The sequence below is a fragment of the Pholis gunnellus genome, assembly GCF_910591455.1.
Source record: "Pholis gunnellus genome assembly, chromosome: 12".
Lineage (NCBI taxonomy): Eukaryota > Metazoa > Chordata > Actinopteri > Perciformes > Pholidae > Pholis > Pholis gunnellus.
Window position 1 is genome coordinate 23,887,562 of NC_136539.1, and position 27,500 is coordinate 23,915,061.

A 27,500-nucleotide genomic window follows, 5' to 3' on the forward strand; every position below is an offset into this window, starting at 1 on the left:
TGATTAATAGGAGTTATAGTGCATCACGTAATATACAATCAGTGTATCTTTGGGTTGTTGAGGAAGGAAAGAAAAGATAAAGAACAAAATGTTCTCACTGTATAAACTGTTTATAAGGAGAGGACGTAGTCGTCGTGACGTCTCTCGTTGGTTTGTGGACGTTTTGAAGCCTCTAGTTCAGCGCTTTGTCCGTCGCCATCTTGGTTTTGTGCAACCAGTGAACAGGAAGTGACCATATCAGGAGGAGTGACACAGAGACGCCATATACTGGTAGCGACCTGTCAATCACTGTGTAGCCCCGCCCCTAAAGCATCCCCTGCTTTATGGTCTGTGTGACTCTAAATGGACCATCATCTACTAAATGAACATCATGCTGTATTGAAGAAGACTTGAAACTAGAGATTGAGACCATAAACTCATGTTTACAATGTTTACTGAGGTAATAAATCAAGAGAGAAGTAGAGTCATTTTCTCATAGACTTCTATACAACCAGAGGAGTCGCCCCCTGGTGGACACTAGAGAGAATGCAGCTTTAACACATCTTCACCGGAGGTTCTAACCTGGTCAGAGAACAGACTGTCATTTAATGTAATTACTTATTTTTAAGGGTTTAACAGAGAATTTCTTCTGGAACTTGGTAAACAGAATTTATCTTTATTTTCAAAACAATCAGTAGTAAATGTTGATGTAATGGAAACAGAAAATGCTGCTTTAATAGCATGTTAGTGTGCACATTCATCTGCATTACCTGCATCCTTCTGTGTGCGTGGGAGCGTGCAGAGTTTGTGGAAGAGAAGGAATAATCCACCGCTCTGGTTGGTCGGTCGCTGAGAGACTGTCTGCTCTCACCTGTCAGCCTGTAATGTGGAATTACAGTGAGTGGGAGGCAGCAGCAGGCTGAGTGGGCGACCACATACAGGCTGTTAGCTCTCAGTGTTCAACACTCTACATCACAGGAGGCTCATTGTTCACAGCGGTGAATCACTTCTGCTGTAAAATACCTGTTTCTGTGACTTTACAATGGATATTTACATTTTAAATATTATAAAAATCATAGCAACATATTTGTTTATGTCGTTTATATTTCCAATGGAAACATAATATTTACCTCTTTTTATGTAATTACTTAAGGATTTACCATAAATCACACATGAGAGGAGTTTGCATTTTTTATTTAAAGTTACTACGAGGATCTTTCATTGTGGTGGTTCTGGCGCCCCCTGTGGACTAAAGCTGTAGTGTCTCTGAGCTCCAGACTCTCTTTAGAAAACCTCTCATGTTACTGCAGCAGGTCTGACAGTCTGACCCTCTCAGTCCTGGTTCTGCTGGAGGATCTGGGTCTGTCCATGGTGGACCGGGGGGGGTGCTACTCGCAGGTGAGCGACTGTTGCGTCGTGCGCACGGATCGGGGCGGAACACCGCCGTGCGCGATACAAGCTCCCGTCTCTTCTACTTCTTCTACTCTTCTACTTCTACAGGGTGCGCGCATGACAGCTCTCATCTCGTTCGCCCCCTGGTGGTTGGCTGATTAAAATTCGATTAATTGTGCAGACTGAAAAAAAATCATAATGCGTCTCTGGTATTGTTCAGGGGGCCGGACCAAATGTGGAGGCGGGCCGCATCCGGCCCGCGGGCCGTAGTTTGGGGACCCCTGATATAGAGGATCAGGACTACACTGAGACTGGTTCATATAGAGGATCAGGACTACACTGAGACTGGTTCATACAGAGGATCAGGACTACACTGAGACTGGTTCATATAGAGGACCAGGACTACACTGAGACTGGTTCATATAGAGGATCAGGACTACACTGAGACTGGTTCATATAGAGGATCAGGACTACACTGAGACTGGTTCATATAGAGGATCAGGACTACACTGAGACTGGTTCATATAGAGGATCAGGACTACGCTGAACATTTGTTGGTGTTGGTGGTGTTGTTGGTGTTGGTGGTGTTGGTGGTGTTGGTGGTGGTGTTGTTGGTGTTGGTGGTGGTGTTGGTGTTGGTGGTGTTGTTGGTGTTGGTGGTGTTGGTGGTGTTGGTGGTGGTGTTGTTGGTGTTGGTGGTAGTGTTGGTGTTGGTGGTGTTGTTGGTGTTGGTGTTGTTGGTGTTGGTGGTGGTGTTGGTGGTGTTGGTGGTGTTGGTGGTGATGGTGGTGTCGGTGGTGTCGTTGGTATTGGTGGTGTTGTTGGTGTTGTTGGTGTTGGTGGTGTTGTTGGTATTGGTGGTGTTGTTGGTGGTGTTGGTGTCGGTGGTGTTGGTGGTGTTGTTGGTGTTGGTGGTGTTGTTGGTATTGGTGGTGTTGTTGGTGGTGTTGGTGTCGGTGGTGTTGGTGGTGTTGTTGGTGTTGGTGGTGTTGTTGGTATTGGTGGTGTTGTTGGTGGTGGTGGTGTTGGTGTTGTCGTTGGTGTCGGTGGTGACGGTGGTGTCGTTGGTGGTGGTGGTGTTGGTGGTGGTGACGGTGGTGTCGTTGGTGTCGTTGGTGGTGTCGGTGGTGTCGGTAGCTGTCGGCTCTGTCGGGTCCACATCAGAACGTTCTCACAAACCGTCCTCAGAGTTACATGAATCATGTTTGTTGGAATGAAACATTTGTCTAAATGCTGCTCTGGAGACGGGCTGAAATATCACCAGTTGTCAGGAGTGTTTGCAGCTCTGTGTTCATGGCTGAATGACTTCCTGCTCTTCATCTACACACACACACTCACACACACACACACACACACACACACACTCACACTGAGCACGGCTTCCCTCTGTGTGCAGCAGTGTGTAGCTGAAGGTTGTGTGTGTTTAGACAGTAAACAGTGATGACGTATACGTGAATTCACAGTTTGGCAACAGCTTCAGCTACACAGACCGTTCAGCTAAACTCTGTTAGTGAGCGTGTAGAAGATCTGAGTCCATGAACACAACGTCAAACACCACGAAGACACTCAGAGGGTTCACTGCACTCACTGTTAACACGTGTTAGAGCAGCCGTAGACGCCGCCGGTGTTTCGGTTTAACCAGCAACTGTGTTAACTGGTGACTCTGAAGCCGAATGTGTTGTGGTTGCAGAACCTACGGAACATGTGTCCTCGTTAAGGGAACCATGTAAACATGTGAATAGTTTAAGATGTATAACGTGTGGAGCTGCTGTTTTTCAATCATTGGAGACACTTGTTGGATAGATTCCAGCGTTGATCAAAGAAATGAATTTCGCTCGATTATCGTCATCGTAAGTTCTGTGTTGTTCTAAAGACATGTTCTAGTTCTCTCTGCTTCTAGTCATCGTGGTTCTGTTTCATAGAGGAGCAGAACTTTATGTTACAGAGAGAAACATGTGACACGAGCATCAAACACCCTGAACTGCTTCAGGGTTCAGAGTCATGATAGCAGATTAGGAAGGAAAGAAGGAAAGAAGGAAGGAGGAAAGAAGGAAGGAGGAAGCTTTAAAGGGAGGAGGCCCTGAAGAGAAGAGACTCTAAAGATGGATGCTCTCCATAAGGAGAGTAGTAACAGAACATGATCACTACTTATAATAACAGCAACAGTGAATAATAGAATAATAATGATAATAAAAGCATGAATGTGAACATTCATAGAACCATTAAAAGGTCGTTATGAGACTAATATGATGTCATTTCTTATGATATTTTACTGAGTTTGAAGACATGATGTTAGCTTTATGCTAAAGGAATAGTTCTCATATTAAATAGATATTTAATAACACACCAACTTGTTGACGCGGCCGTGCTCTTCAGGGTGAAGAGGAGGAAATATGTTTGAAACATTTATCTTGAGGATGAAACTGCGTCGCTCTCTGAATCGACGTGAACTCCTGACGGGACGGCAGACAGCAGCCGCTCCTCCGACACACTCGTTTACAATATTCATGAGTTATAATTAGTTGTCGCACACAGACGTCGGTGAGCGGCGGCCTTATCAACACACACACACACACTTCAGGAAGCAGCCTCTCTTCTCTTCATTAGTGCTCCACATCTCGCTGCTCCACTGTTCATGTTCCCGCTCAGCAACACGCGGCTTCTTCTGCTGCTAATTCTGTTTTCTTCTGTTTTATTTGCCCGTAAAAAGAAATTCATGTTTTTCTCCTTGAAGCAGGAAGTTGTCATCGTGTCTGAAGTAACGCTGCAAGTGGAGGGATGTGGTGTCTGTAACAGATGGAAATCAACATGATGCTAATGATGCTAATGATGCTACATCCACACGACTACGTTTACGTTTTAAACCGCGTATCTTTAGCTGCGTTTACACGTTGAATCCATAGTCGATATAAGAAGTGGGCGTGGTCATCGTGACCTCACTCTTTGGTTCGTGGGCGGCCATTTTGAAGCCTCGATTGTTTGCGAACGTATTTTTCAGAACTGGACTTCAGAGACATGTTGATCATATAACTAACTATAAGAAACTTTATTCGTCCTTTCGACCTTGACAAAGGCAGCGCAGACCTGAGCCACTCCTTCTGACCTTTCACAATAAAAGACGTGTTATATTTGCATTTTCATGTTTATCGGTCACAAAGGATTTTATTATGTAGACAGAGGCAGGCTAGCTGTTTGATTCCAGTCTTTATGCTAAGCTAAAGCTAAGCGGCTGCTGTGTATTTGCTATACAGAGCACAAACATTAAAGTATCTTCTTAGCAAGAGCCCCAACTCTCCTCTCACCAAACCGTCTCCATATCATCATATTCACTTCTCTGACTCGTGCGATTTCATTTTGTTGCATATTTCACGTCTCAGAGGAATGTGTGAGATATTATTTCCCCTCTCCGTCTCTCACATTTCCTCTGTGTTGTCTTTGGGGGAAATAATAAGCTCAGCCTTTTATTCCCCCCGTCGACGGCAGCGAGGCCATTCAGGGTCGGCTACAGAGGGAAGGTATGTGAGGAGGAGGAGGAGGAGGAGGAGGAGGAGGAGGAGGAGGAGGAGTTGGTATTCTCACAGGCTCTGTGTGAGCGTGGCTTTGTTCCAAAGTGGTGTGAAGAAGAAGAAGAGGTGGACAAGGAGAGAGAGAGGAGGAGGAAGAGGGGGCCACTTTCTGGTGAAGGTCAGAGGGTTAAGCCGATGGGGATGCTTGAAGGACGGGGGGGGTGGTGGGGGGGGGCTGCAGAAAAGATGGTAACGACCCCCCCCCCCCCCCCCCCAAACCCCCATGATTCATGGCGAAGGCATCCATCACCCTGTGTGTGTTTACAATGACGTCATCCCATGAGGCTGTCAGGGCGACAGGCTGAGGAGGGCTTTCTACTTGATGGACGGCCGCGGTGGGGGGGCTGAGAGAGCGCTCTGAAAGGGGCGGAGCCACGACGCCACTCATCCAGTCATGAAGTGGATTCTTACTTTTATTTCTACGTCTGATTCTTCTCCCGGAGCTCCGGTTTCCTTTTTAATCACAGTGTAACTTTAAATAGCTGCTCCCTCCCCCTCTCTCTCCATCTCTCTCTCTCTCCGTCTCTGTCCCTCTCCGTCTCTCTCTCTCCGTCTCTCTCCCTCTCCGTCTCTCTCTCTCTCCCTCTCTCTCTCCGTCTCTCTCTCTCTCCCTCTCTCTCTCTCTCTCTCCCTCTCTCTCTCCCCTTCCCTCCGTCTCTCTCCCTCTCTCCCTCTCTCCCCCCTCCCTCCCTCTGCTCCTCCCCTCTGATGCAGGTTAATTGAAGGGAGCTGCTGTCATTACGCTGCAGCAGCTAAACAGCTTCAATAACGCTGATTCGTCTCCGACATGAAGTGACTCAGAGGGTTCGATGAGTTTGCAGGAAGTGATGAGTCTGAGTGGATGTAAATGAAGCTGTGATGTGAAGTTATTTGATTGATTTTTCTGTTTATTTGTCTCCCTGAGCTTTCTGTTAGTGTTCTCACTGCCTTGCTGTTGATGCTTTGTCTGTCAAAGCACTTTGTAAAGTTATTATTTTCATCAATATGAAGTTCTGGAGCAGTTATAGTATAGTTATAGTATAGTTATAGTATAGTTATAGTATAGTATATAATAGAAAGTAGAGGTGACAGAAAACCATCATTCATGAGAAGATGGTGAAGCTCTCTCTCGTCTCTTGGGTGAAACACCAGTTTTTCTTTGTGTTCTTGTTTTCTTTCTACTTCCTGGTTGATGATTACTTGGATTATATTGGGATTGATCTCAGAATGACAGAACATTGAGGTAAAGCTCTGAAGGTCTGAGAACAGTAAGCGTCTCTTTAGCTGCTCAACGTTCCTCTTTCTTCACCAGCTGGTCCAGAACTCTGTCCGTCGGCGTTTTGCGTGCCGAGCGGGTCGTGACCACCGAGTGAGTTTGTTGATTGGTTTGGAGCTTTAATTTGTCTCAAACCATTAAAACACATCATCTTAAACGTGGAAGATCGTTCTGCTCTGCAGCAGCGTGAGCGATCGCTCATGAATGTAAAAGCAGCAACAGAAGTCCCAGGACGGCGTGCAGATGTTGGACGGGCTCATTAGGGGTTGTGGATGGCTCTGTTCAGTCTGCTGCTTTTCATTCATTAGCATGAATATGCAGAGGCTAATCATCCAAAATCATGAACTTCCACTCCTCCGAGCTCAGTCGATATACTCCATGATGTGTGAAATAAGAGATCTATTTCCATCCTCTGAACAGAGAGGAGGCTCAGCGCTCTGTCCACAGAAAGACGTTCTCTGAAGCTCTCATTAAATCTGCTTCTACGCTTCTGTTTTAAAGTCCTAAAGAGCTTCATTCTCTGCACCGACGAGCTAAAGAGCAAAACTATATTATCCCAGAGCTATTCTTCCCCGAGTCGTTACGCTGTTTAGTTTCATTACAGCAGAACGAGGATCCGATAAAGAACATGAACGACAAACTCATACCTGGAATCTGTAGAACAGAAGTGGACGTAGTCGTCGTTGGTTTGTGGATGTTTTGAAGTCTCAAGTTTGGCGTTTTGGTCGTTGCCCTGTTGGGTTTTTTGCAACCAGTGAACAGGAAGTGACCATATTTGAACAACACTGCTGTATTGAAGAAGACTTGAAACTAGAGATTGAGACCATAAACTCATGTTTACAATGTTTACTGAGGTAATAAATCAAGAGAGAAGTAGAGTCATTTTCTCATAGACTTCTATACAACCAGAGGAGTCGCCCCCTGGTGGACACTAGAGAGAATGCAGCCGGCCGTGCACACAGCTGTTTAAGACGAGCCACATGGTGAAAGTGTTTCAGTGGTTTCCCTGAAGTTTACTATTTGTTTGAGTTCTCGGTTTGGCTCCTGGACTACTGACCCAGTTTCCTGTTGACTCTCGGTTGGCCTCAGTTGGCGAGCGCTCCGCTGAAAGCTGGGTCACAACTTTGTCCCACTGGCCCATTGAGCGAAACTCAGGACATCGAGACAATCAGCCACACGGTGAACCCTCCGGGAGAGGAATAGATCAATACAAACAGATGGAACCATTAAAAAAAACTACTACTACTACAGAGAGACCAGAGAAGAGGAAGACGAGTACAACTTTGTGACACCCAGCAGGACGTCCTCTGGCACCGTGCACACACACACCCACACACACACACACACACACACACACACACACACACACACACAGTCCATGCCAAAGAAGAGCGACGTCTCTCAAACGCTCTCAACAAGAGCCAGCGCTGCTCTGGTGGCCAAGCAGCGTGTGTGTGTGTGTGTGTGTGTGTGTGTGTGTGTGTGTGTGTGTGTGTGTGTGTGTGTGTGTGTGTGTGTGTGTGTGTGTGTGTGTGTGTGTGTGTGTGTGTGTGTGTGTGTGTGTGTGTGTGTGTGTGTGTGTGTGTGTGTGTGTGTGTGTGTGCCTGCATCCATAATGAAGCCCCACACACAACCATCAACTGGACTATAATTGGCCAGTGGAAGTAAAAGAGTGTGTGTGGGGGGGGGGGGGGGGCTGCAAACTCTTCTGAGCGAAAGAGGAAGAAGATGGAAGTCATTAACATGCTGACGGCGCCTCGTTGGCTGCACGGCGCCCGCTGCCCTCCGATAGGCCGTTGGTCGCCATGTTTACGCGATAAACAAACAGCAGCGTTCCTACAGTATGAGCAGCAGGCAGCTGTTGCGTAACCGAAGGACCCGGTGACTCTGAACCTCTTTGTCATCCCTCTTTTTTATTCTGGTTTTTGTTTCCTAGGCGACAGAATGGGCCCCGGACGAGGAGACCAGGAGGTCCTGTCAGAGCAAAGGCAAGACAGAGGTAACCTCCATCACCCACTACTACACCACCAGCCACTACTACACCACCACCCACTACTACACCACCAGCCACTACTACACCACCACCCACTACTACACCACCACCCACTACTACACCATCACCCATTACTACACCACCAGCCACTACTACACCACCACCCACTACTACACCACCACCCACTACTACACCATCACCCACTACTACACCATCACCCACTACTACACCACCACCCACTACTACACCATCACCCACTACTACACCACTACTACACCACTACTACACCACTTCTACACCACTACTACACCACCACCCACTACTACACCATCACCCATTACTACACCACCAGCCACTACTACACCATCACCCATTACTACACCACCAGCCACTACTACACCACCAGCCACTACTACACCACCACCCACTACTACACCATCACCCACTACTACACCATCACCCACTACTACACCATCACCCACTACTACACCACCAGCCACTACTACACCACCACCCACTACTACACCACCACTACACCATCACCCACTACTACACCACCAGCCACTACTACACCACCACCCACTACTACACCACCACTACACCATCAGCCACTACTACACCACTACTACACCATCACCCACTACTACACCACCACCCACTACTACACCACTACTACACCATCACCCACTACTACACCACCACCCACTATTACACCACCAGCCACTACTACACCACCACCCACTACTACACCATCAGCCACAACTACACCACCACTACACCATCAGCCACTACTACACCATCACCCACTACTACACCATCAGCCACTACTACACCACCACCCACTACTACACCATCAGCCACTACTACACCATCACCCACTACTACACCATCACCCACTACTACACCATCAGCCACTACTACACCACCACCCACTACTACACCATCAGCCACTACTACACCATCACCCACAACTACACCACCACCCACTACTACACCACTACTACACCATCAGCCACTACTACACCACCAGCCACTACTACACCACCACCCACTACTACACCACCACCCACTACTACACCATCACCCATTACTACACCACCAGCCACTACTACACCACCACCCACTACTACACCACCACCCACTACTACACCATCACCCACTACTACACCATCACCCACTACTACACCACCACCCACTACTACACCATCACCCACTACTACACCACTACTACACCACTACTACACCACTTCTACACCACTACTACACCACCACCCACTACTACACCATCACCCATTACTACACCACCAGCCACTACTACACCATCACCCATTACTACACCACCAGCCACTACTACACCACCAGCCACTACTACACCACCACCCACTACTACACCATCACCCACTACTACACCATCACCCACTACTACACCATCACCCACTACTACACCACCAGCCACTACTACACCACCACCCACTACTACACCACCACTACACCATCACCCACTACTACACCACCAGCCACTACTACACCACCACCCACTACTACACCACCACTACACCATCAGCCACTACTACACCACTACTACACCATCACCCACTACTACACCACCACCCACTACTACACCACTACTACACCATCACCCACTACTACACCACCACCCACTATTACACCACCAGCCACTACTACACCACCACCCACTACTACACCATCAGCCACTACTACACCACCACCCACTACTACACCATCAGCCACTACTACACCATCACCCACTACTACACCATCACCCACTACTACACCATCAGCCACTACTACACCACCACCCACTACTACACCATCAGCCACTACTACACCATCACCCACAACTACACCACCACCCACTACTACACCACTACTACACCATCAGCCACTACTACACCATCACCCACAACTACACCACCACCCACTACTACACCATCAGCCACTACTACACCATCACCCACTACTACACCACTACTACACCACTACTACACCACTACTACACCACCACCCACTACTACACCATCACCCATTACTACACCACCAGCCACTACTACACCATCACCCATTACTACACCAGCCACTACTACACCACCAGCCACTACTACACCACCACCCACTACTACACCATCACCCACTACTACACCATCACCCACTACTACACCATCACCCACTACTACACCACCAGCCACTACTACACCACCACCCACTACTACACCACCACTACACCATCACCCACTACTACACCACCAGCCACTACTACACCACCACCCACTACTACACCACCACTACACCATCAGCCACTACTACACCACTACTACACCATCACCCACTACTACACCACCACCCACTACTACACCACTACTACACCATCACCCACTACTACACCACCACCCACTATTACACCACCAGCCACTACTACACCACCACCCACTACTACACCATCAGCCACAACTACACCACCACCCACTACTACACCATCACCCACTACTACACCATCACCCACTACTACACCATCAGCCACTACTACACCACCACCCACTACTACACCATCAGCCACTACTACACCATCACCCACAACTACACCACCACCCACTACTACACCACTACTACACCATCAGCCACTACTACACCATCACCCACAACTACACCACCACCCACTACTACACCATCAGCCACTACTACACCACCACCCACAACTACACCACCACCCACTACTACACCATCACCCACTACTACACCATCAGCCACTACTACACCACCACCCACTACTACACCATCACCCACTACTACACAATCACCCACAACTACACCACCACCCACTACTACACCATCAGCCACAACTACACCACCACCCACTACTACACCATCACCCACTACTACACCATCACCCACAACTACACCACCACCCACTACTACACTATCAGCCACTACTACACCATCACCCACAACTACACCACCACCCACTACTACACCATCAGCCACAACTACACCACCACCCACTACTACACCATCACCCACTACTACACCATCACCCACAACTACACCACCACCCACTACTACACCATCACCCACTACTACACCACCACCCACTACTACACCATCAGCCACAACTACACCACCACCCACTACTACACCACCACCCACTACTACACTACTACTACACCACCACCCACAACTACACCACCACCCACTACTACACCATCACCCACTACTACACCATCAGCCACTACTACACCATCAGCCACTACTACACCATCAGCCACAACTACACCATCACCCACAACTACACCATCACCCACAACTACACCATCACAGGGCTGCAGGGGGGAGGGCTACTCCTCACCTGTCAAGAGAGAGAGAGAGACAGACTTCCTCTTTAAATATATATATCTGTATCTATATACAGATATAGATATATATATACATAGATATGTATATAGATATCTATAGATATCTATATACATATCTATAGATATCTATATACATATCTATATGTATATCTATGTATATAGATATAATGCAGAGGGTGATGTCATTAATACACGCAGTAATCACTCCTCTCTGAAAACCTGCATCTCTACTGTCTCCTCCTTTTCTCTGCAACACAAAGCACCCCCCCCCCCCCCCCCCCCCCCCCCCCCCCCCCCCCCCCCCCCCCCCCCCCCCCATAAACGGTTCCATCACATAAATCTGTCTCACGCTGTAACTCTCGTAACTCTGTCGATGTCACAGACGAGCTTTAAACCAGGAGTCTTAATACAGAGTTCATATTTACATTCATTTTCTTCTCTCTGTGCAGATTGAATGTCAGAACTACATCCGGGTTCTGCTGGTGAACAAGACGGAGGTCATGACCTGTGGAACCAACGCTTTCCAGCCGCTGTGTACGACCCGAGAGGTGAGTGTAGTCTGTGAGTGTACTCATGTAGGAACAAACACGCTCTGGACGTCACCCTTCCTCCCCTTCTCTCCCCCGTCTCAGGTGGGCAACATGAGCTTTGTGATGGAGCGGGTGAACGGCGTGGCGCGCTGCCCGTACGACCCTCGCCACAACTCCACGGCGGTGGTGACGGAGAGCGGCGAGCTGTACGCCGCCACCGTCATCGACTTCTCCGGCCGCGACCCCGTCATCTACCGCAGCCTGGGGGGCATGCCGCCGCTCCGGACCGCCCAGTACAACTCCAAGTGGCTCAATGGTACGGTCCAAAACCCACTGATTGAACACGCAAAGATGGAAAAGAGAAAAGCAGCAACTCACACACAGATAGTTATAACACAGTTATAACGATTCAGCGATTATTAGAATTCATGTTTACTTCCATCGATGAACGCGAGTTCATTGTTGAGCTTCTAAAAGACACCATAGTGATGTCGATATGTATGAAGTTCTCTCCTCAAGACAAGAAAATAACTTTTAAAATGTTTTCTGAATGGAGCTCAGATCGATCGGTGCTATGCTAAGCTAACAATGTAGCAGCTCCATCAACACTCAACATAACGTCACATAGGCGTAAATGCGGCAGCGTGTTTGTACCGTCTGTGGTTTACACTCTGGGTGAACACAGATACAGGATTTACTTCCTGATTCAACGTCAGGACGTCAGTGACGACGGGAGGAGCATCTCAACGCTGACAGGCTACAAAGACAGTTTATTCACGTCCATTCATGTCTTTGCATTGACTTTGTATGTAATCTTCTCGCCGCATTTTGTGTTAACACAGCATTAAAGCTGCAGAAACACTTATTTACTAATTCACAGTTTTGTCACAGTCTAATCCGACGGGATTAGTAACCTGGTTGGGTTTTGACGCCTCGTGGGTCACAGTTGTGTCTTCTCAGCTCCCTCCAGGAGCAGCAGATGATCCGAGTGTGCACTTTTCTGTCCAACACACTCGTCTCGTTCGTCACAGCCGAGGTAGATCGATCCAGCCGAGGTGTTTTCACAGGATTACAAAAGGCTGTTTGGATTCTGAGTTGGTGAGGAACACGTATCGCGGGTTAGACTCGGGTGTTGGTGGGTTCTAACATGAGAAGCTGTCAATCCGCTGGTGTCGGTGTCAATAATCTCCCTGCTGCTGACGAGTCTTTTTCCCTTCAGCACAAATCCATCACGCGCTTCCTGACTGCAGCAGAAACGTAGACGGACCTTCCACACGTCACGCACCGCCTTCGTATACGCAGGAACGGTCCGATTAGACTCGCGGTGCACAGACAAAGGGGGGAGGAGGGGGGAGTTATTTCAGGCGTCACTTGTTCTGGAAGTAAAGGTCAGACTCATTTTCTGCATCACGGACACAGTTAGGTGTCACTTTGAAGACTCGAACGGACACGAAGCTCTTCAGGTGGAATCATCGGGACAGAAGATGAGCAACCGTGTTGGAAAATGTTCTGCTTCTGGTCAGCAGGAGGGCGTCCTCTGGTTCCCTCTGGGCCTGAACCCACATCTGGATGTTTTTGGTTGGAACACTGTTTGGCAATCTGAAAATCTGAACATCTTTTTTGACACAAGTTTCCATAATGTTTCGACCACATTAACGAAGTCAAACGCAGCTCATCACAGATTCAGGGACTTCTTCCCTCTGTCAGTCGGGGGTTTAAACACAGAACATGTATGGAAATAGAATTCTTGATAAATAACATTTGAACATAATAAACCGAATCTTTATCCTTGAACAGAATGAGTGAAGAACACGATCAGAAACAAATGAAAACATTCTAATATAAATACTTTGGCTGCAGCGATTCATCTGTTGATTATTTTCTCAGTTAATCCATTAAATGTTTAAAAGTCTTCAAACCAACAGCCCAAAATATTCACTTTACAGTGAAATCTCCACAAAGAAACATTTTTCTGCTTGATAGAAGACTTCATCGATCAGTCCACCGTCAGAGGTGCTGCTGATTCATTTTATGTTGTGTTCATGTTTTAATCAACTGATCATCAACAAACAAACTAATATTCACGTTTATCAGAGCGGCAGCGTTACGATGACACGCTCAGATAGATTCAGGACGTCAGAGAGCTGGCCAGAAAAAAGAGAGAGAGAAACGGGACTGGAGAAGAAAGCTCAGGTGGGAGTGTGTGTGTGTGTGTGTGTGTGTGTGTGTGTGTGTGTGTGTGTGTGTGTGTGTGTGTGTGTGTGTGTGTGTGTGTGTGTGTGTGTGTGTGTGTGTGTGTGTGTGTGTGTGTGTGTGTGTGTGTGTGTGTGGAGGCATGAGAGAGGAAGAAGATGAGGATGAGAGGAAGGCAGAGAAGACAGACTGAGGAGTCAGTGAGCGATGTAATTATTCCTCACGGCAGGGAGAAAGTACAACACACGGCCTGCTTCACACCACGCCTGTGTGTACATGAGTGTGTGTCTGCTTCTGCATATATATACACACTGTACATACAGTATACTGTATATCTCTATATATAATATGTATTTAGATAGTCTGCACGCTGCATGTGCTTCCACGTGTGTCCACGTGATGTGAGAGTTTCTATATGTGGAGGAAAAAGAGGTGAGCAGTGAGGCAGATACTGTCGTCACATAATCACATGTGGCTGCACACACACAGTCACACACATACGTTGCTCTGCTGCTACACACACAGTCACACACACATGTTGCTCTGCTGCTACACACAGTCACACACACATGTTGCTCTGCTGCTACACACACTCATGCCGACACATGGCGGCTTCGCTCCGCGGCGTCTGTGAGGGTGACGGAGGTGAGTTCCCGCTGGATTCCAGGGTGTGAATGAAAATCTCATTTCCAGCTCTGAGCCTCTCCAGTTCAGGGGGGGGGGGGGGGGGGGGGGGTCTGATCAATCTGTTCCCTTATTGGTTTGGTCGCCTGCCAGGGCCAACTGTTTCCCATCATGCATCAGAATGACACAGAGAGCTATAGAGTCGCCTGTGAAATAATCTAAACAACATGCTTCTCTCGATCCCCCGAAGACTTTATATGTAACGTGTTTATTCATATTTCTGTTGTTTGCGCTCACACTCCTCTCAGCTTTTACAAAAACTCTGTTTGGAAATAGTGATAATAAATAAACTAATCCATGTATAGAAGCATGGAAACACATTATACAGCCAATATGCTTTGGTGTTTTCTATACGTTGTTACATCATGTTGTGTTACGTTGTTGCGTTACGTTGTTGGGTTACGTTGTTGCGTTACGTTGTTGCGTTACGTTGTTGGGTTACGTTGTTGCGTTACGTTGTTGCGTTACGTTTTTTGGGTTACGTTGTTGCGTTACGTTGTTGCGTTACGTTGTTGCGTTACGTTGTTGGGTTACGTTGTTGCGTTACGTTGTTGCGTTACGTTGTTGGGTTACGTTGTTGGGTTACGTTGTTGGGTTACGTTGTTGCGTTACGTTGTTGCGTTACGTTGTTGGGTTACGTTGTTGGGTTACGTTGTTGCGTTACGTTGTTGGGTTACGTTGTTGCGTTACGTTGTTGGGTTACGTTGTTGGGTTACGTTGTTGCGTTACGTTGTTGGGTTACGTTGTTGCGTTACGTTGTTGGGTTACGTTGTTGCGTTACGTTGTTGCGTTACGTTGTTGCGTTACGTTGTTGCGTTACGTTGTTGCGTTGCGCTGTTGCGTTGCGCTGGTGCGCTAATTAGTTTTGTTGCCTAAACCTCATCCGTGGTTTGTAAGGTGAACCTCGTGGTTTTGTGTTTTTTTGTAAATATATGAAATATAAGAACCTCAGTGTCCAGTGTTAAAGTCGTCCATTTGAGTAAATCTGGTAAGATCACGTCTCATACTAAGAAACTGCAGTTTGAACAGATACACACTCAATGTTCCTTCATACTTAGCATGAATAGTGTGTTGGTGTGTGAATTCAATCACATCCATAATCCAGGAAGAAAGTAAGTTTCCTCCAAAGCGTATTTGGCAAATCAGTCCCTGGTACGAACACAATGGTGTCTCTGAGCTGATTGGAGGTGACCAGCACCATCCCCCATCATTAATGGGTCATTTTTCTGCCTTCCTGCAGAATATGTTGGTATGAATATTAACTAGCCTCGCTCTTTAAACCGTGTCTATGTTTGATCTGAAGCGTCTCGTGCTGTTAGCGCTGCTTCCACCTCAGCAGCCGGCCAGATTCAACAATCTGTTAGCACTCAGCAGGGTGCTGGAAAAACACACTCACCCACGCAGCTTTAAGGCAGAATCTGTCGGCTCCACCTGCCCGACACATATGTACAGTATGAATCAACACAGGTATGTAAACACACACACACACACATTGTTCTTTTCATTCGCTGAAACGTGCACAAACACAATTAGCTCCTCACTCGGCCTTTCAGCCAGAGGGAAAGTTGTCTCTTCATTTGCAGTAATTAGCAGCAGGCATAGAAACACTCACTTGTTCACTTGTTTGACATTAAATGATACCGTTGGGTGTCGTGCATAATAATAATAATAATAACAACAATTAGAAGAACACTGAACCTGCTGGGCTTGTTCCAGTTTAGTTTCTTAAATGGCAGTTTAGCTCGTTCAGCCGTTTGATGATTGAAGCTCTGATGAGGAGCTCCACGTTATTAACCGGGACCGGGACAAAGCTGGAGTAGCCGTTCCCACCTCGTCCGTCCCTTTAAGATCAAACATGATTACTGTAGAAAGGTTGTGAACACCAGCGGGTGCTTTATGTGGCTTCACCGTGCGGTGCCGGTACTTCTTACTATAGATGTGAAATGGAATTACGGAGCTGCTGCAGTCGTGTGGACGGCGGTCTCCTCTCCTTCCTGCTTCATTTCAAAATGGTATCGTCTTATAAGGAGCTCCAGTGGCCCCTGAGGGACATTCCATCAGGGCCGTTACCAGGTCCACCTCCTGCGTGTGTGAGACTCTGTTGATAACATCAGCAGCTCCTCTGGTTGGTCTGTTTCTGGTCCCTCCGCTGTGCTGGTGCTGGTGGTTTACATCACTTACGATAAACGGGTCCCAGAGGAGAAGTGAAGCGACGGAGAGAATTTACTCTGTTTCATCGCCTGAAAGAAGAAAACACAAAACTCCGGTGTGATGAAGTCAGGTCCTTCTTCTAGAATCAATAATGAAAACGTAGATGAATGAACGAAACTCACTTCATGTATGGAAGGATGGAAACATGTCGATATGTTCACATGAAGCCAGAACTCTCCTACAAAGACTGTGCTGTGAATAATATCCTGGATGTGAAGACTCAGTGAGGATTCGTGTGTTTACGATGATAACCCCACAGGAGGCGCGTTAATCACTGCTGTCACTCCGTCCAGTTAAACACACACAGCTGCATGGATTTACTATCACAACATCAGACGGCTTTTATCCTCCTCTCTGCTCCTCTCTCCTCCTCTCTGCTCCTCTCTCCTCCTCTCTCCTCCTCTCTGCTCCTCTCTCCTCCTCTCTCCTCCTCTCTGCTCCTCTCTGCTCCTCTCTCCTCCTCTCTCCTCCTCTCTGCTCCTCTCTGCTCCTCTCTCCTCCTCCCTCCCCAGCCTCTCCTCCCTGCTCCTCCCTCCATTGAGGGCAACACTATGAATGCAAAGCAACATCTAGAAGATCTACGTTCCAAATATTCCTGTTTCCCCGGAGTCCCTAATGCTTGTCTCCTTTCCTTTTCTCCTTCCTCCCTGCAGAGCCCCACTTCATCTCGGCCTACGACATCGGCCTCTTCACCTTCTTCTTCCTGCGGGAGAACGCGGTGGAGCACGACTGTGGGAAGACGGTCTACTCCCGCGTGGCGCGAGTCTGCAAGAACGACATCGGCGGGCGCTTCCTCCTGGAGGACACGTGGACCACGTTCATGAAGGCCCGGCTCAACTGCTCCCGCTCCGGGGAGATCCCCTTCTACTACAACGAGCTGCAGAGCACCTTCTACCTGCCCGAGCAGGACCTCATCTACGGCATCTTCACCACCAACGTGTGAGTGCACGCACATGTACTACACACGGGTCTGTGGAGGAGAAAGAGGAGCACGGTCACCTCCTCTAGAACCCATCTGTGGGTAGCACGGAGAATAATGCGTATCACCTGAAATGACCTTCTATGGTATCCACCTGATCATAAACAAGGAATTAATTAGTACACGTTAACTCAAATAGCTGGTAATACAGAGTTTATTACATCTATGTGCAGGTATTAACGTTCATAACTCAGGAGTACGACTGGTCTACTGTCACCCCTATTATTTCTCCTTTTGGGAGCAGTAATCTATTAACATTTTATAATTTGTTAAATCAGATAATTCATCTCAGTGAGTCGTAACAATATCCTCGTCCAGCACGCGAGCAATAACTCAGTAAAATACAGCCGAGGGATTCTTCAAGGAAGATCCTCTTCTGACATTTATCATGTAAATGAGGGGTGTGTGTGCGTGCGTGTGTGTGCGTGCGTGCGTGCGTGCGTGCGTGCGTGCGTGCGTGCGATGAAAACAAGACTTTTGGACCATTAAATCTGGAGTCTGTCGGCTGCGTTGTGTATTCTGGTGACGAACAGCACCGAGCGTCGTTAATAAACCTCCGTACAGACGTTATAAAAAGCATAAATATGTGTAGAGTGTGATCCTTATTCATGCATTATCCCCAACATGCCCCTCAGTGCTGAACAGAAAACAAGCTGCAGCTGTGCTAAAGAGACATTTCAACCCCAACAAGAGGATTATTCACACACACACACACACACACACTCTAACTCCAGCTTCTCCTCGTTCAGCCGTCACATTTCATCACTTCATAAAGTTTGGTACCTTGTTCACTGTATCAGAGGCTCAGAGCCTCCCTGTGTGTTGCTGCAGCTGTCAGTAAAGTGTAACAGCAGCACGTTTACGCTGAGTGGAGGATTCAGCAGCGATACTGATATTTATGATGACTCAGCAGATCACCAGCAGATCTGTGGAAACATTCACGGTCCCCAATCGGCTCAGAGAGACGAATAAATAATACGCGTGTTGTGCATTCGCTCTACAGCTGCACAAATAACCAGGTATTGATCACAGTCACTTCCCACACTTAGTGTGATATTGACATTTAAAACGCTCCGCTCAGGAAGCTCTGCTGCACACCCAACCAAGCGGACTGCTTGAGTTTTCATGTTTCGGCTCCACGTTGTCGGGGCGCTGTGATGCCGCTGTGATGACATCACAGCGACATCTGTGTATATATATATATATATATATATATATATATACGTATATACAATTCTTATTTTTGAACAGCTAACCCTGTATGTAAACCAAACTAACTCTACATTCCAGCCTTGCACGCGGTGCGTGTTGTCGGTTTACTGGTTGTTGAATATTGACGGGTTGCTAACGTTGCGCTAGCTCTGGCTAACATTACAGCATCCTCTAGCGCCTGCTCGACAGCTACTGAGCATGTGCACGTCCATCACCGGCTCCATGAGGACAAACACAACGGCTGCCGTTCAGAACGCAGGAAGTAGAGAGGGAAAGAGGGAAAGAGGAGCCATCTGGCTGCTGTAGTGCGGAGCGGGCAGCAAGTTTGATTTTCGGGGATTCTCTCCAGAGACGAGCACATGTTCACATTTTAAATGTGTGAATCTAACGTCAGCAGTGTGTGTGTGTGTGTGTGTGTGTGTGTGTGTGTGTGTGTGTGTGTGTGTGTGTGTGTGTGTGTGTGTGTGTGTGTGTGTGTGTGTGTGTGTGTGTGTGTGTGTGTGTGTTGGTATTCTGTCAGGGGGAGACGTTGAATCCTTCACTCTCACCTGTTAAGCTGCCGGTGTTCAACCACCACATGGCTGCTTTCCATCAGCCTGCAGCCATCTTTAGGAACAGCAGAGTGAAGGGAGGGAGAGAGGGAGGGAGGGGGAGGGAGAGGGAGGAACGGTGAAGCAACAAAAAGAGAAGAATTGCCAGGGGGAGAAAGAGAGAGAGGGAGGAAGGGAGGGAGGAAAGGTAATGAGAAAAATCAGTGCGCTCCAAGCTTTTGTCCGCCGTGCTTTTGTCTCCTCCTTCCTGTTCCTGAAGCAGCTCGTCCTGGTCCTCCTAAAAGCCGTCTCCCTCGTGGAGGGCTGGATATGTTAATGCAATCACCACAAACACCGTCTCCATCTGTGTGGCCTAACGTGAACCGGCTCCCGGCGGCGGAGCTGGAGGCTGTAAACCGGAGCGGGAGGAGTTGGACGGTGACCTCCTCTCCTCTGATTGGTCCCACAATGCTCCATAAACGACTGGAGTGCCGTCTTAAATATCCCGCATTCCCATCTGTTTGCTCCAGATTACCGGTGAAGCCGCTCAAAAACACCACTTTTGTTTAGTGATTAAAACGTTAAAGATACAAGCTGTAAATGTTCACGATGTGACGCTTGTGTTCTGTGTTTTAGCTCTTTTTAAATTAAACATCTGGTTTTAATTAAACTAAACAACCAAAAGCAATTAAAAAGATGAGATTGTGATGAACGCTTCTCATCGTTTTCTGTCACTTTACTGAGCAAACTATTAAAGGTTCCATTAGATTATTCAAACATTTAACAAATGAGAAGAAAACAGAGGATGGCAGGAACTGTTATCACTTAAATACATTTAATCCTTTTAAAATAAATATAATAATAAATATGATTTATACAATATAATGATAATAATCAGAATCAGTATAATCAAAATAATGATATGAATAAAATATGAATAACAACAACTCCAGTAACTCACCTAAATAAAGTTTTTTATTAAATAAAATAATAATAATTGACTTTTAGTCCCTTGTAGGTGTCAAGCTCCAAAAACAGCAGATCCTACATTTCCCATAATGCAAATCAACAGCTTAGTTCGACGTCTACCTCATAAACTCCCATGTTTTCACCCACGCGCTCTCTGCAGCAATAAAAACCCTGCAGAGAGAGTTCACGCAGGAGGAGAGGAGACAAGGGAAGGAAATAAGGAAGGAGGTGATTCAGCTGGTTTTATTGAGTGGAGGGGTTGCAGGACTCTCCAGACCTCGGAGCACCACCAGGTCTTTTAATTAGCTCTGGGTCCTCCTGTCAGCCGGATCCTGCTGCTGAGGGGTCTCACCTGTTATTACTAACTCGTCATGAGCCTCCTTATCTGTGACTCCACTAACCCTCCTCTCCTCCTCCTCCTCCTCCTCCTCCTCCGAGGGGTCTGAAGCTGAAGCAACAGGTCCCGTTAAACCATGAGAGAGTATTAGACATAATTCAAGTGATTCATCGTTTAAGTCATTACGAGGCTAAAGATTAGCTTCATCTTGTTAAAGGAACGAGTTCAAGTACCTCCGGGTTCTCGAGTGAGGGAGAAACGGAGCGGGAGACGTAGTCATGGTGATGTCTGTGTGACTCTAAATGGACCATCATTTACTAAATGAACATCATGCTGTATTGAAGAAGACTTGAAACTAGAGATTGAGACCATAAACTCATGTTTACAATGTTTACTGAGGTAATAAATCAAGAGAGAAGTAGAGTCATTTTCTCATAGACTTCTATACAACCAGAGGAGTCGCCCCCTGGTGGACATTAGAGAGAATGCAGCTTTAACACGTGAAGCTGGTTGCAAAAAAACAAGATGGCGACGGACAAAACGCTGAACTTGAGGCTTCAAAACATCCACAAAGCAATAAATCGACTTACAGAAATCATAATTCTTTGAAAAACATTACATTTATTACCCCGATCAAATGATTAAGCATCAAGCAAAAATGACAACAAAATATTTTCCCAACATCAATAATCTGTATAATAACTGGAGCTAGAATGTGTCATACTTAATAAACTTAATAAAAACCTTTTCATGCATTGTAAACGTTACACACACACACGTGTGCAGCCTGAACACCTAAAGAGATCCTAAAATCCCTCCGATCCATAAAGGATATGACTGAAGAAGAAAGCCACATAACTGTAACGATGCCGTCGCATCAACACGCCGACATCAAATCTACCTTGAAATGAACTGTGGGCGCTGATCTGAATGCAGTTTGACAGAATCTGCTGCTTTTTATTATCCTTCCTGTCACAGACGTGTTTGGTTTATCAATGAAAGCCATCTTTGCTCTTTGCTGCTTTCTCCCCTTTCACAACGGTCCGCTTTACACTTGATGAGAAATACTGTGAAAAATAGGTCAAGTCAGGCTGAGACTGGAAACACGCTGCAGAGAAATGTTTTACAAAGCTGTTATTCTCAGTGAACTGTGCTCTTCTGTGTCTAGCAGCAGCATTTCTGCTTTATTGTCTCGTGTCGCCGTTGCTGACTCAGTCTGCCTCTGAATGTGACTGTTTTGGGCCAGAAAGCTGTTGCTTTCTTTTGCCGGCCTATTGTTGTGAGCTATAAAAAAATGTAGGGATAATCCTGCAAAGCCTCGGTTCAATTTCTGGTCCCTGCAGCCGCGCATGCAGCTCTGCTGACTCGGCCCTTTGTGCTTTTCTTGCTGCGCTGCAGGTATTCACTGAGGGAGAAACATCGAGCTTAATGTGCTTTTAGCTGTCGCTTTTCCCACATAAAACGAGGTTACGCTAAAAGCCTGGACTTTTCCAGGCTGGACTCTCTCTGCACTGATGTCCGCACAAATCATGTGGACATGCAGCGGTGGAAAGTAACAAAGTACATTTACTCAAGTACTCCAGTATTTCCATTTTCTGCTACTGTATCTACTTCACTCCATCTCTGAGGGAAATATTGTACCTCTTACTGTTGTTACTTTGCAGATTTATACAAAAATATAATTGAAATCGTGCCAGTATCTGCTGTTTACAATCAAATATATTAGAAAGATTTATAATTGATAGTGAACTGTGCGCACCAGAATATTATGTTTGACTTTAAATAAGAAGGAAAACTGGGCAAACTATTTAATTCCAGGATAAAGACATGTTTAAATGTTCAGCAGGTTATGAGAAGGAAAAAAAGATGTAATGTTCTTTGCACTGTTTATTTTATATTTGGGAAGATTCCACATTCACAAAAAGAGATGAGCGGACTCCAAAACAAATATTGAACTTTAAACAAAATTGTATAGAGAACTGTGTCAATATGGCACCACGATAAACATTAAGAATAAGAAGGCAATCAGAACTAATCACGTATTTGAGCAATTTCTTATGGACCAATGATGTCAAAGTCGTATATTTTTTTCATTATAATTAATATATTTTTTTATAGTATGAGTATAGTCTATATATTTACTGTACATACATTTTCTTGAATAAAGAAATGTACGGCATATTGACCATCTCGCTGCTGCGCTTTAGTATTGCAGAATGTTGACGCGCAAGCTCTCTGGGGCAGAGCATGCGCACTAGAGACTTCCGCAGCCCGAGCCTGCTAACGTCCGGTGTAGCCGGTCTATGCTAGCTTGAATACCAAAAGGCTTGTCAGTTATCAGACCGAATTGATCAAACGCTGATAGTGAGTCTTTTTTTCGCGGGGTTCTGGAAAACATTTGATTTAATTACCGTAAGTGTGGAGAGTTTGTAGCGCTGCAGTTAGCTAACTTTATGGATGTTGTGACGGTGGATGTAGCGCCCCTGGTGGACCGGAGGCTAAACTGCAGGCTGTGGTAAGTAGCTAACTAGCTAGTAACTATTGTAACTAGCGGTTGGGAGGCAGAGCTAATTATGCTAACTCATTAATTGCTATATAGTGTTATAGGGTTTTTAAACATGTATAATGTGTTTAGAAACAAATCTCAGATATTACTTAACCCTAACTTTAAACTATTTAAAATAGTATATTGATAATATATATTAACTATTCATTATTCTGAATTGGACCATTCTGCTTCATGATTACTTGTACTTTAGGTATAATGTAATGCACTTCTACACTGTGGTATTAGTACTTTTACTTCAGTCAGAGACCTCAGTATTGTGCAAATGTCTTATTTTATTGTGAAATCAGTATTTTTGGAGCACATTAAAAACAAAATGACCAAAATGCTTTTCAAGAGAGGTTAAAACATAAGAAAAGATAAATGTGAATATGACTGCGTGTTGCTCAGTAAACCACTGAATAACAAAGACATAATATGACAGATCTGAGCATGTAGTCATAACAATGAGGAATAAAAAGCAGGCGGTAAACAGCAGCATCATGGGAGTTTGTTTCAGACGTGCATCCACAGAGATCATGTTGTCGATGCTTATCAGCCGTGTTCAGCAGACAGACTGTTCTGATCTGAGCTGATTGTGGCTTTCAGAGGTTCATTGCGTCTCCACCAGCTTTCTGTTGTCTGAGGCTGAACTGAGCTGCTCGTGTGAAAACGGACTCTGAGCATCAGGCCAGATGTTGTGTTCCTCTCGTCCACGGATAACGATGGTGTTGTTCTATACTGTGTGCACACACAACGTGTTTGTCTGCGGGTCTTTAAGAACTTCATGACTTACTGAATACTTTAATATTATTCTATTTTATTGTGTATCCATCCATCCATCTTTTGAAGAAACAGGTCAGAAATGTGCTCTTAAACATTGTGAATCAGCTGTGCTGCAGTTTGTAAATCTGAATCATACGCAGTAGAAGTTGTTTGACTTTTCTTCCAGTTGTGGATTAACACACGTTTGGTTCTCTAGTGAGTATTTATTCCAGCAGCAGAACCATGTTTGTGAATAAACTACAATATGTGAGTTGATGGTGATGGAGGACCGGTGAGGCTCACTGATGTGGCTTTAATGGAGGTCTATGGAGGTGGACACCAGGCTTTACACTCACGACTTCATCTTTCATGTGATTGGTGAACAATAACAGAAGTGTAGAGTATCTCAATATCTTACTCTTTAATGCAGCTACAAGGAACCTTCATCGTGTTGGTTTTGGAAGCCTCGCGTCCTCGATGTCTTCTTCTGGGACGATGTGCTTTTGTTTTGATAGAAAGAAGCAACTTGTGTTTTATACTATTTACTCAAACAGCTGTTTTCAGGATTGATAGCGATACAAAGTCATCATGCTCATAATCGAAACATTGGCCAAAGTGTTGGCGTTATACATTATTGTAAAAGTATTTCATCAGTGAAATAGACGTATTAAATACCAGTCAGGAGGAATACGGACAGTAACTGCTGTGGTCTCTGAATGGTTTGGTCTGGTTTAACGATGAGTTAAAGCTTCAAGAATAGCTCTATAGAAACAGACTATCTTCTGTCTGATGGTCTCTTTACTGATGGAGGTCTGATAAAGGACCAGGACTACACTGAGACTGGTTCATATAGAGGATCAGGACTACACTGAGACTGGTTCAGGACCAGTTAAAAGCTCCTTGTAGTAGCTTTAAGTACATCTCCCAGAGTGTAAGAATACTCAGCAACACACACACACTGTAGGGTTGTGGTTACACTGATGCATTGTGGGCTCAGCATCACGTGGATGTTGTACCTGAGGTCTGTGGGAGCATCAGTAAAAGGCTTTTTGAACGGCGTGACGGTAAATCAAGAGGCTTCTTCAGGAGACGAGCGGTGACAGGATGGGCTGTTGGGATGAGATGAATCACCAGGAGACGGAGCTTCAGTCATCATGAAGGTGATCATCACAGCAGATGTCAAACAGCTTTCTAGGCCGACTCAATCACAACATATGGGCTGCATCCATTAGTGCAGCGACTCGCTGACTAAACTAAGAGATGTGAAGCACTCCAGAGCAGCTGCAGCGCGGCCACAAGGCCGCGCTTCCACTTCCTGTGACGTGGAGCGGTTTGTCTGTGAGTGTGAACACCGCCGTGGCTTCTGATTAGTCTGTGGGTTTCCTCTAGTGGGGAACTGAAAAACCAACAAAAGCAATCACAGAAGTCTCCAGCAGGCTGAGAGGATTATTACATATAATCACATTAGAGGAAAGGCAATGAGAGCAGACCTGTGGGGACTCAACAGGCTGCCTGGTAACTGCACCTTTCTGAAGAACACGGTAGATCCAGGACTAGAGAGGCAGGAAGGAGGCTCACAGCCCCCCTGCTGCTTCAGCACCACGGACTCATCGATACACTCGTACAGGCTGCTGCTATTCAAGTATCATTTATCTTTAATTCCTTTTAATCGTCACGTCTAGAAGGTAGTTCAGTCCTGTTTTTATTAGCGTTGAACGGATCGTTTCTATCGTTCTCTATGTTGGGGAATGTTCTTCATGCGTTTATTTTCTCAAGAATTAACTGTTGTAATTAATTCTTTACCTGCTTCAAGTTCTAGAACACTGCTGCTGTTACCGTTGATCCTCCCTGCATCCAGTTCCCTTCAGGACTTAAAGGTTTCTCTCTAAAGCGTCCTTCACTAGACTCTCATCCTGTAACCTTTCTGGCTTAGTTGGATTTGTTTGATGTGTTTCTTCTCGTTTTGTATTATTTGTGAAGCACTTTGTCACCCTGTTTAGAAAGGTGCTTTATAAATATTAGTTATTGTTATAATTTAACACGGACGTTTCTTTTTAATAGACGGTGAATACTTCTCTCTTGATTTATTACCTCAGTAAACATTGTAAACATGAGTTTATGGTCTCAATCTCTAGTTTCAAGTCTTCCTCAATACAGCATGATGTTCATTTAGTAAATGATGGTCCATTTAGAGTCACACAGACCATAAAGCAGGGGATGCTTTAGGGGCGGGGCTACACAGTGATTGACAGGTCTCTACGTCACTCCTCCTCAGTCCAGATGTGGTCACTTCCTGTTCACTGGTTGCAAAAAGCCAAGATGGCGACGGCCAATATGGCGAACTGGAGGCTTCAAAGCAATGATACGTCAGGACGACTACGTCCACATCTTGTACTTCGTCTGTGGTTAGAACAATAGGACGAGTAGTAACTGTAAATACAAACACAATAAGGAAGGACTAGCTGAGAGAAGCCAATTAAAATCTGAACAACTGAACAAAAGCTGGACATGAACACATTCAGAGGCTCTGAAAGCAGCACGCGGTGCTACCTTCCCTCACGTTATCGCCACTATCTTCTAACCGATTCTTTATCGGCATCCCAGCAGCCGGCTGCTCAGCGAGCAGTAACAACACTAAACGTGTGCTTCTGGGCTGGAAGATAAAGAAGCAGAAAGTCATTACCTCGCAGTACATCAAGGCCGGAGAGCGTCGCCGTAATAACTTTACTCACTCTGTTAGTTTACTCTGGTACGTGACACCTGAGAGCGTCAGCTGTGGGGGTGTGTGTGTGTGTGTGTGTGTGTGTGTGTGTGTGTTTGTGTGTGTTTGTGTGTGTTTGCACATTATCTGTGCACCCCCCTTATATCCAGGGCTTAATACAGTCCATGTTCACTGTTCTCTATGTCTCTCTCTCTGTCTGTCTGTCATGAACACAGCTGCAGATTTCTAATACGGCTTCTCATTCCCTGCCAACATGTAATCAGTAATATT

The 27,500-nt window shown here is 46.1% G+C and overlaps 1 protein-coding gene across 1 annotated transcript in view; it reads left to right on the top strand.

The window, feature by feature from the left end:
• sema5ba (sema domain, seven thrombospondin repeats (type 1 and type 1-like), transmembrane domain (TM) and short cytoplasmic domain, (semaphorin) 5Ba) overlaps positions 1-27,500 on the top strand; it is a gene marked incomplete at both ends in the record, with an annotated part of 79,089 nt that overhangs the window by 19,756 nt on the left and 31,833 nt on the right. Inside the window, 4 exons of the mRNA XM_079170475.1 lie at positions 8,129-8,191; positions 12,003-12,101; positions 12,186-12,399; positions 17,825-18,110. Of these exons, the coding sequence (XP_079026601.1) occupies positions 8,129-8,191; positions 12,003-12,101; positions 12,186-12,399; positions 17,825-18,110 (662 nt within the window). The remainder of the gene's footprint in view (positions 1-8,128; positions 8,192-12,002; positions 12,102-12,185; positions 12,400-17,824; positions 18,111-27,500) is intronic.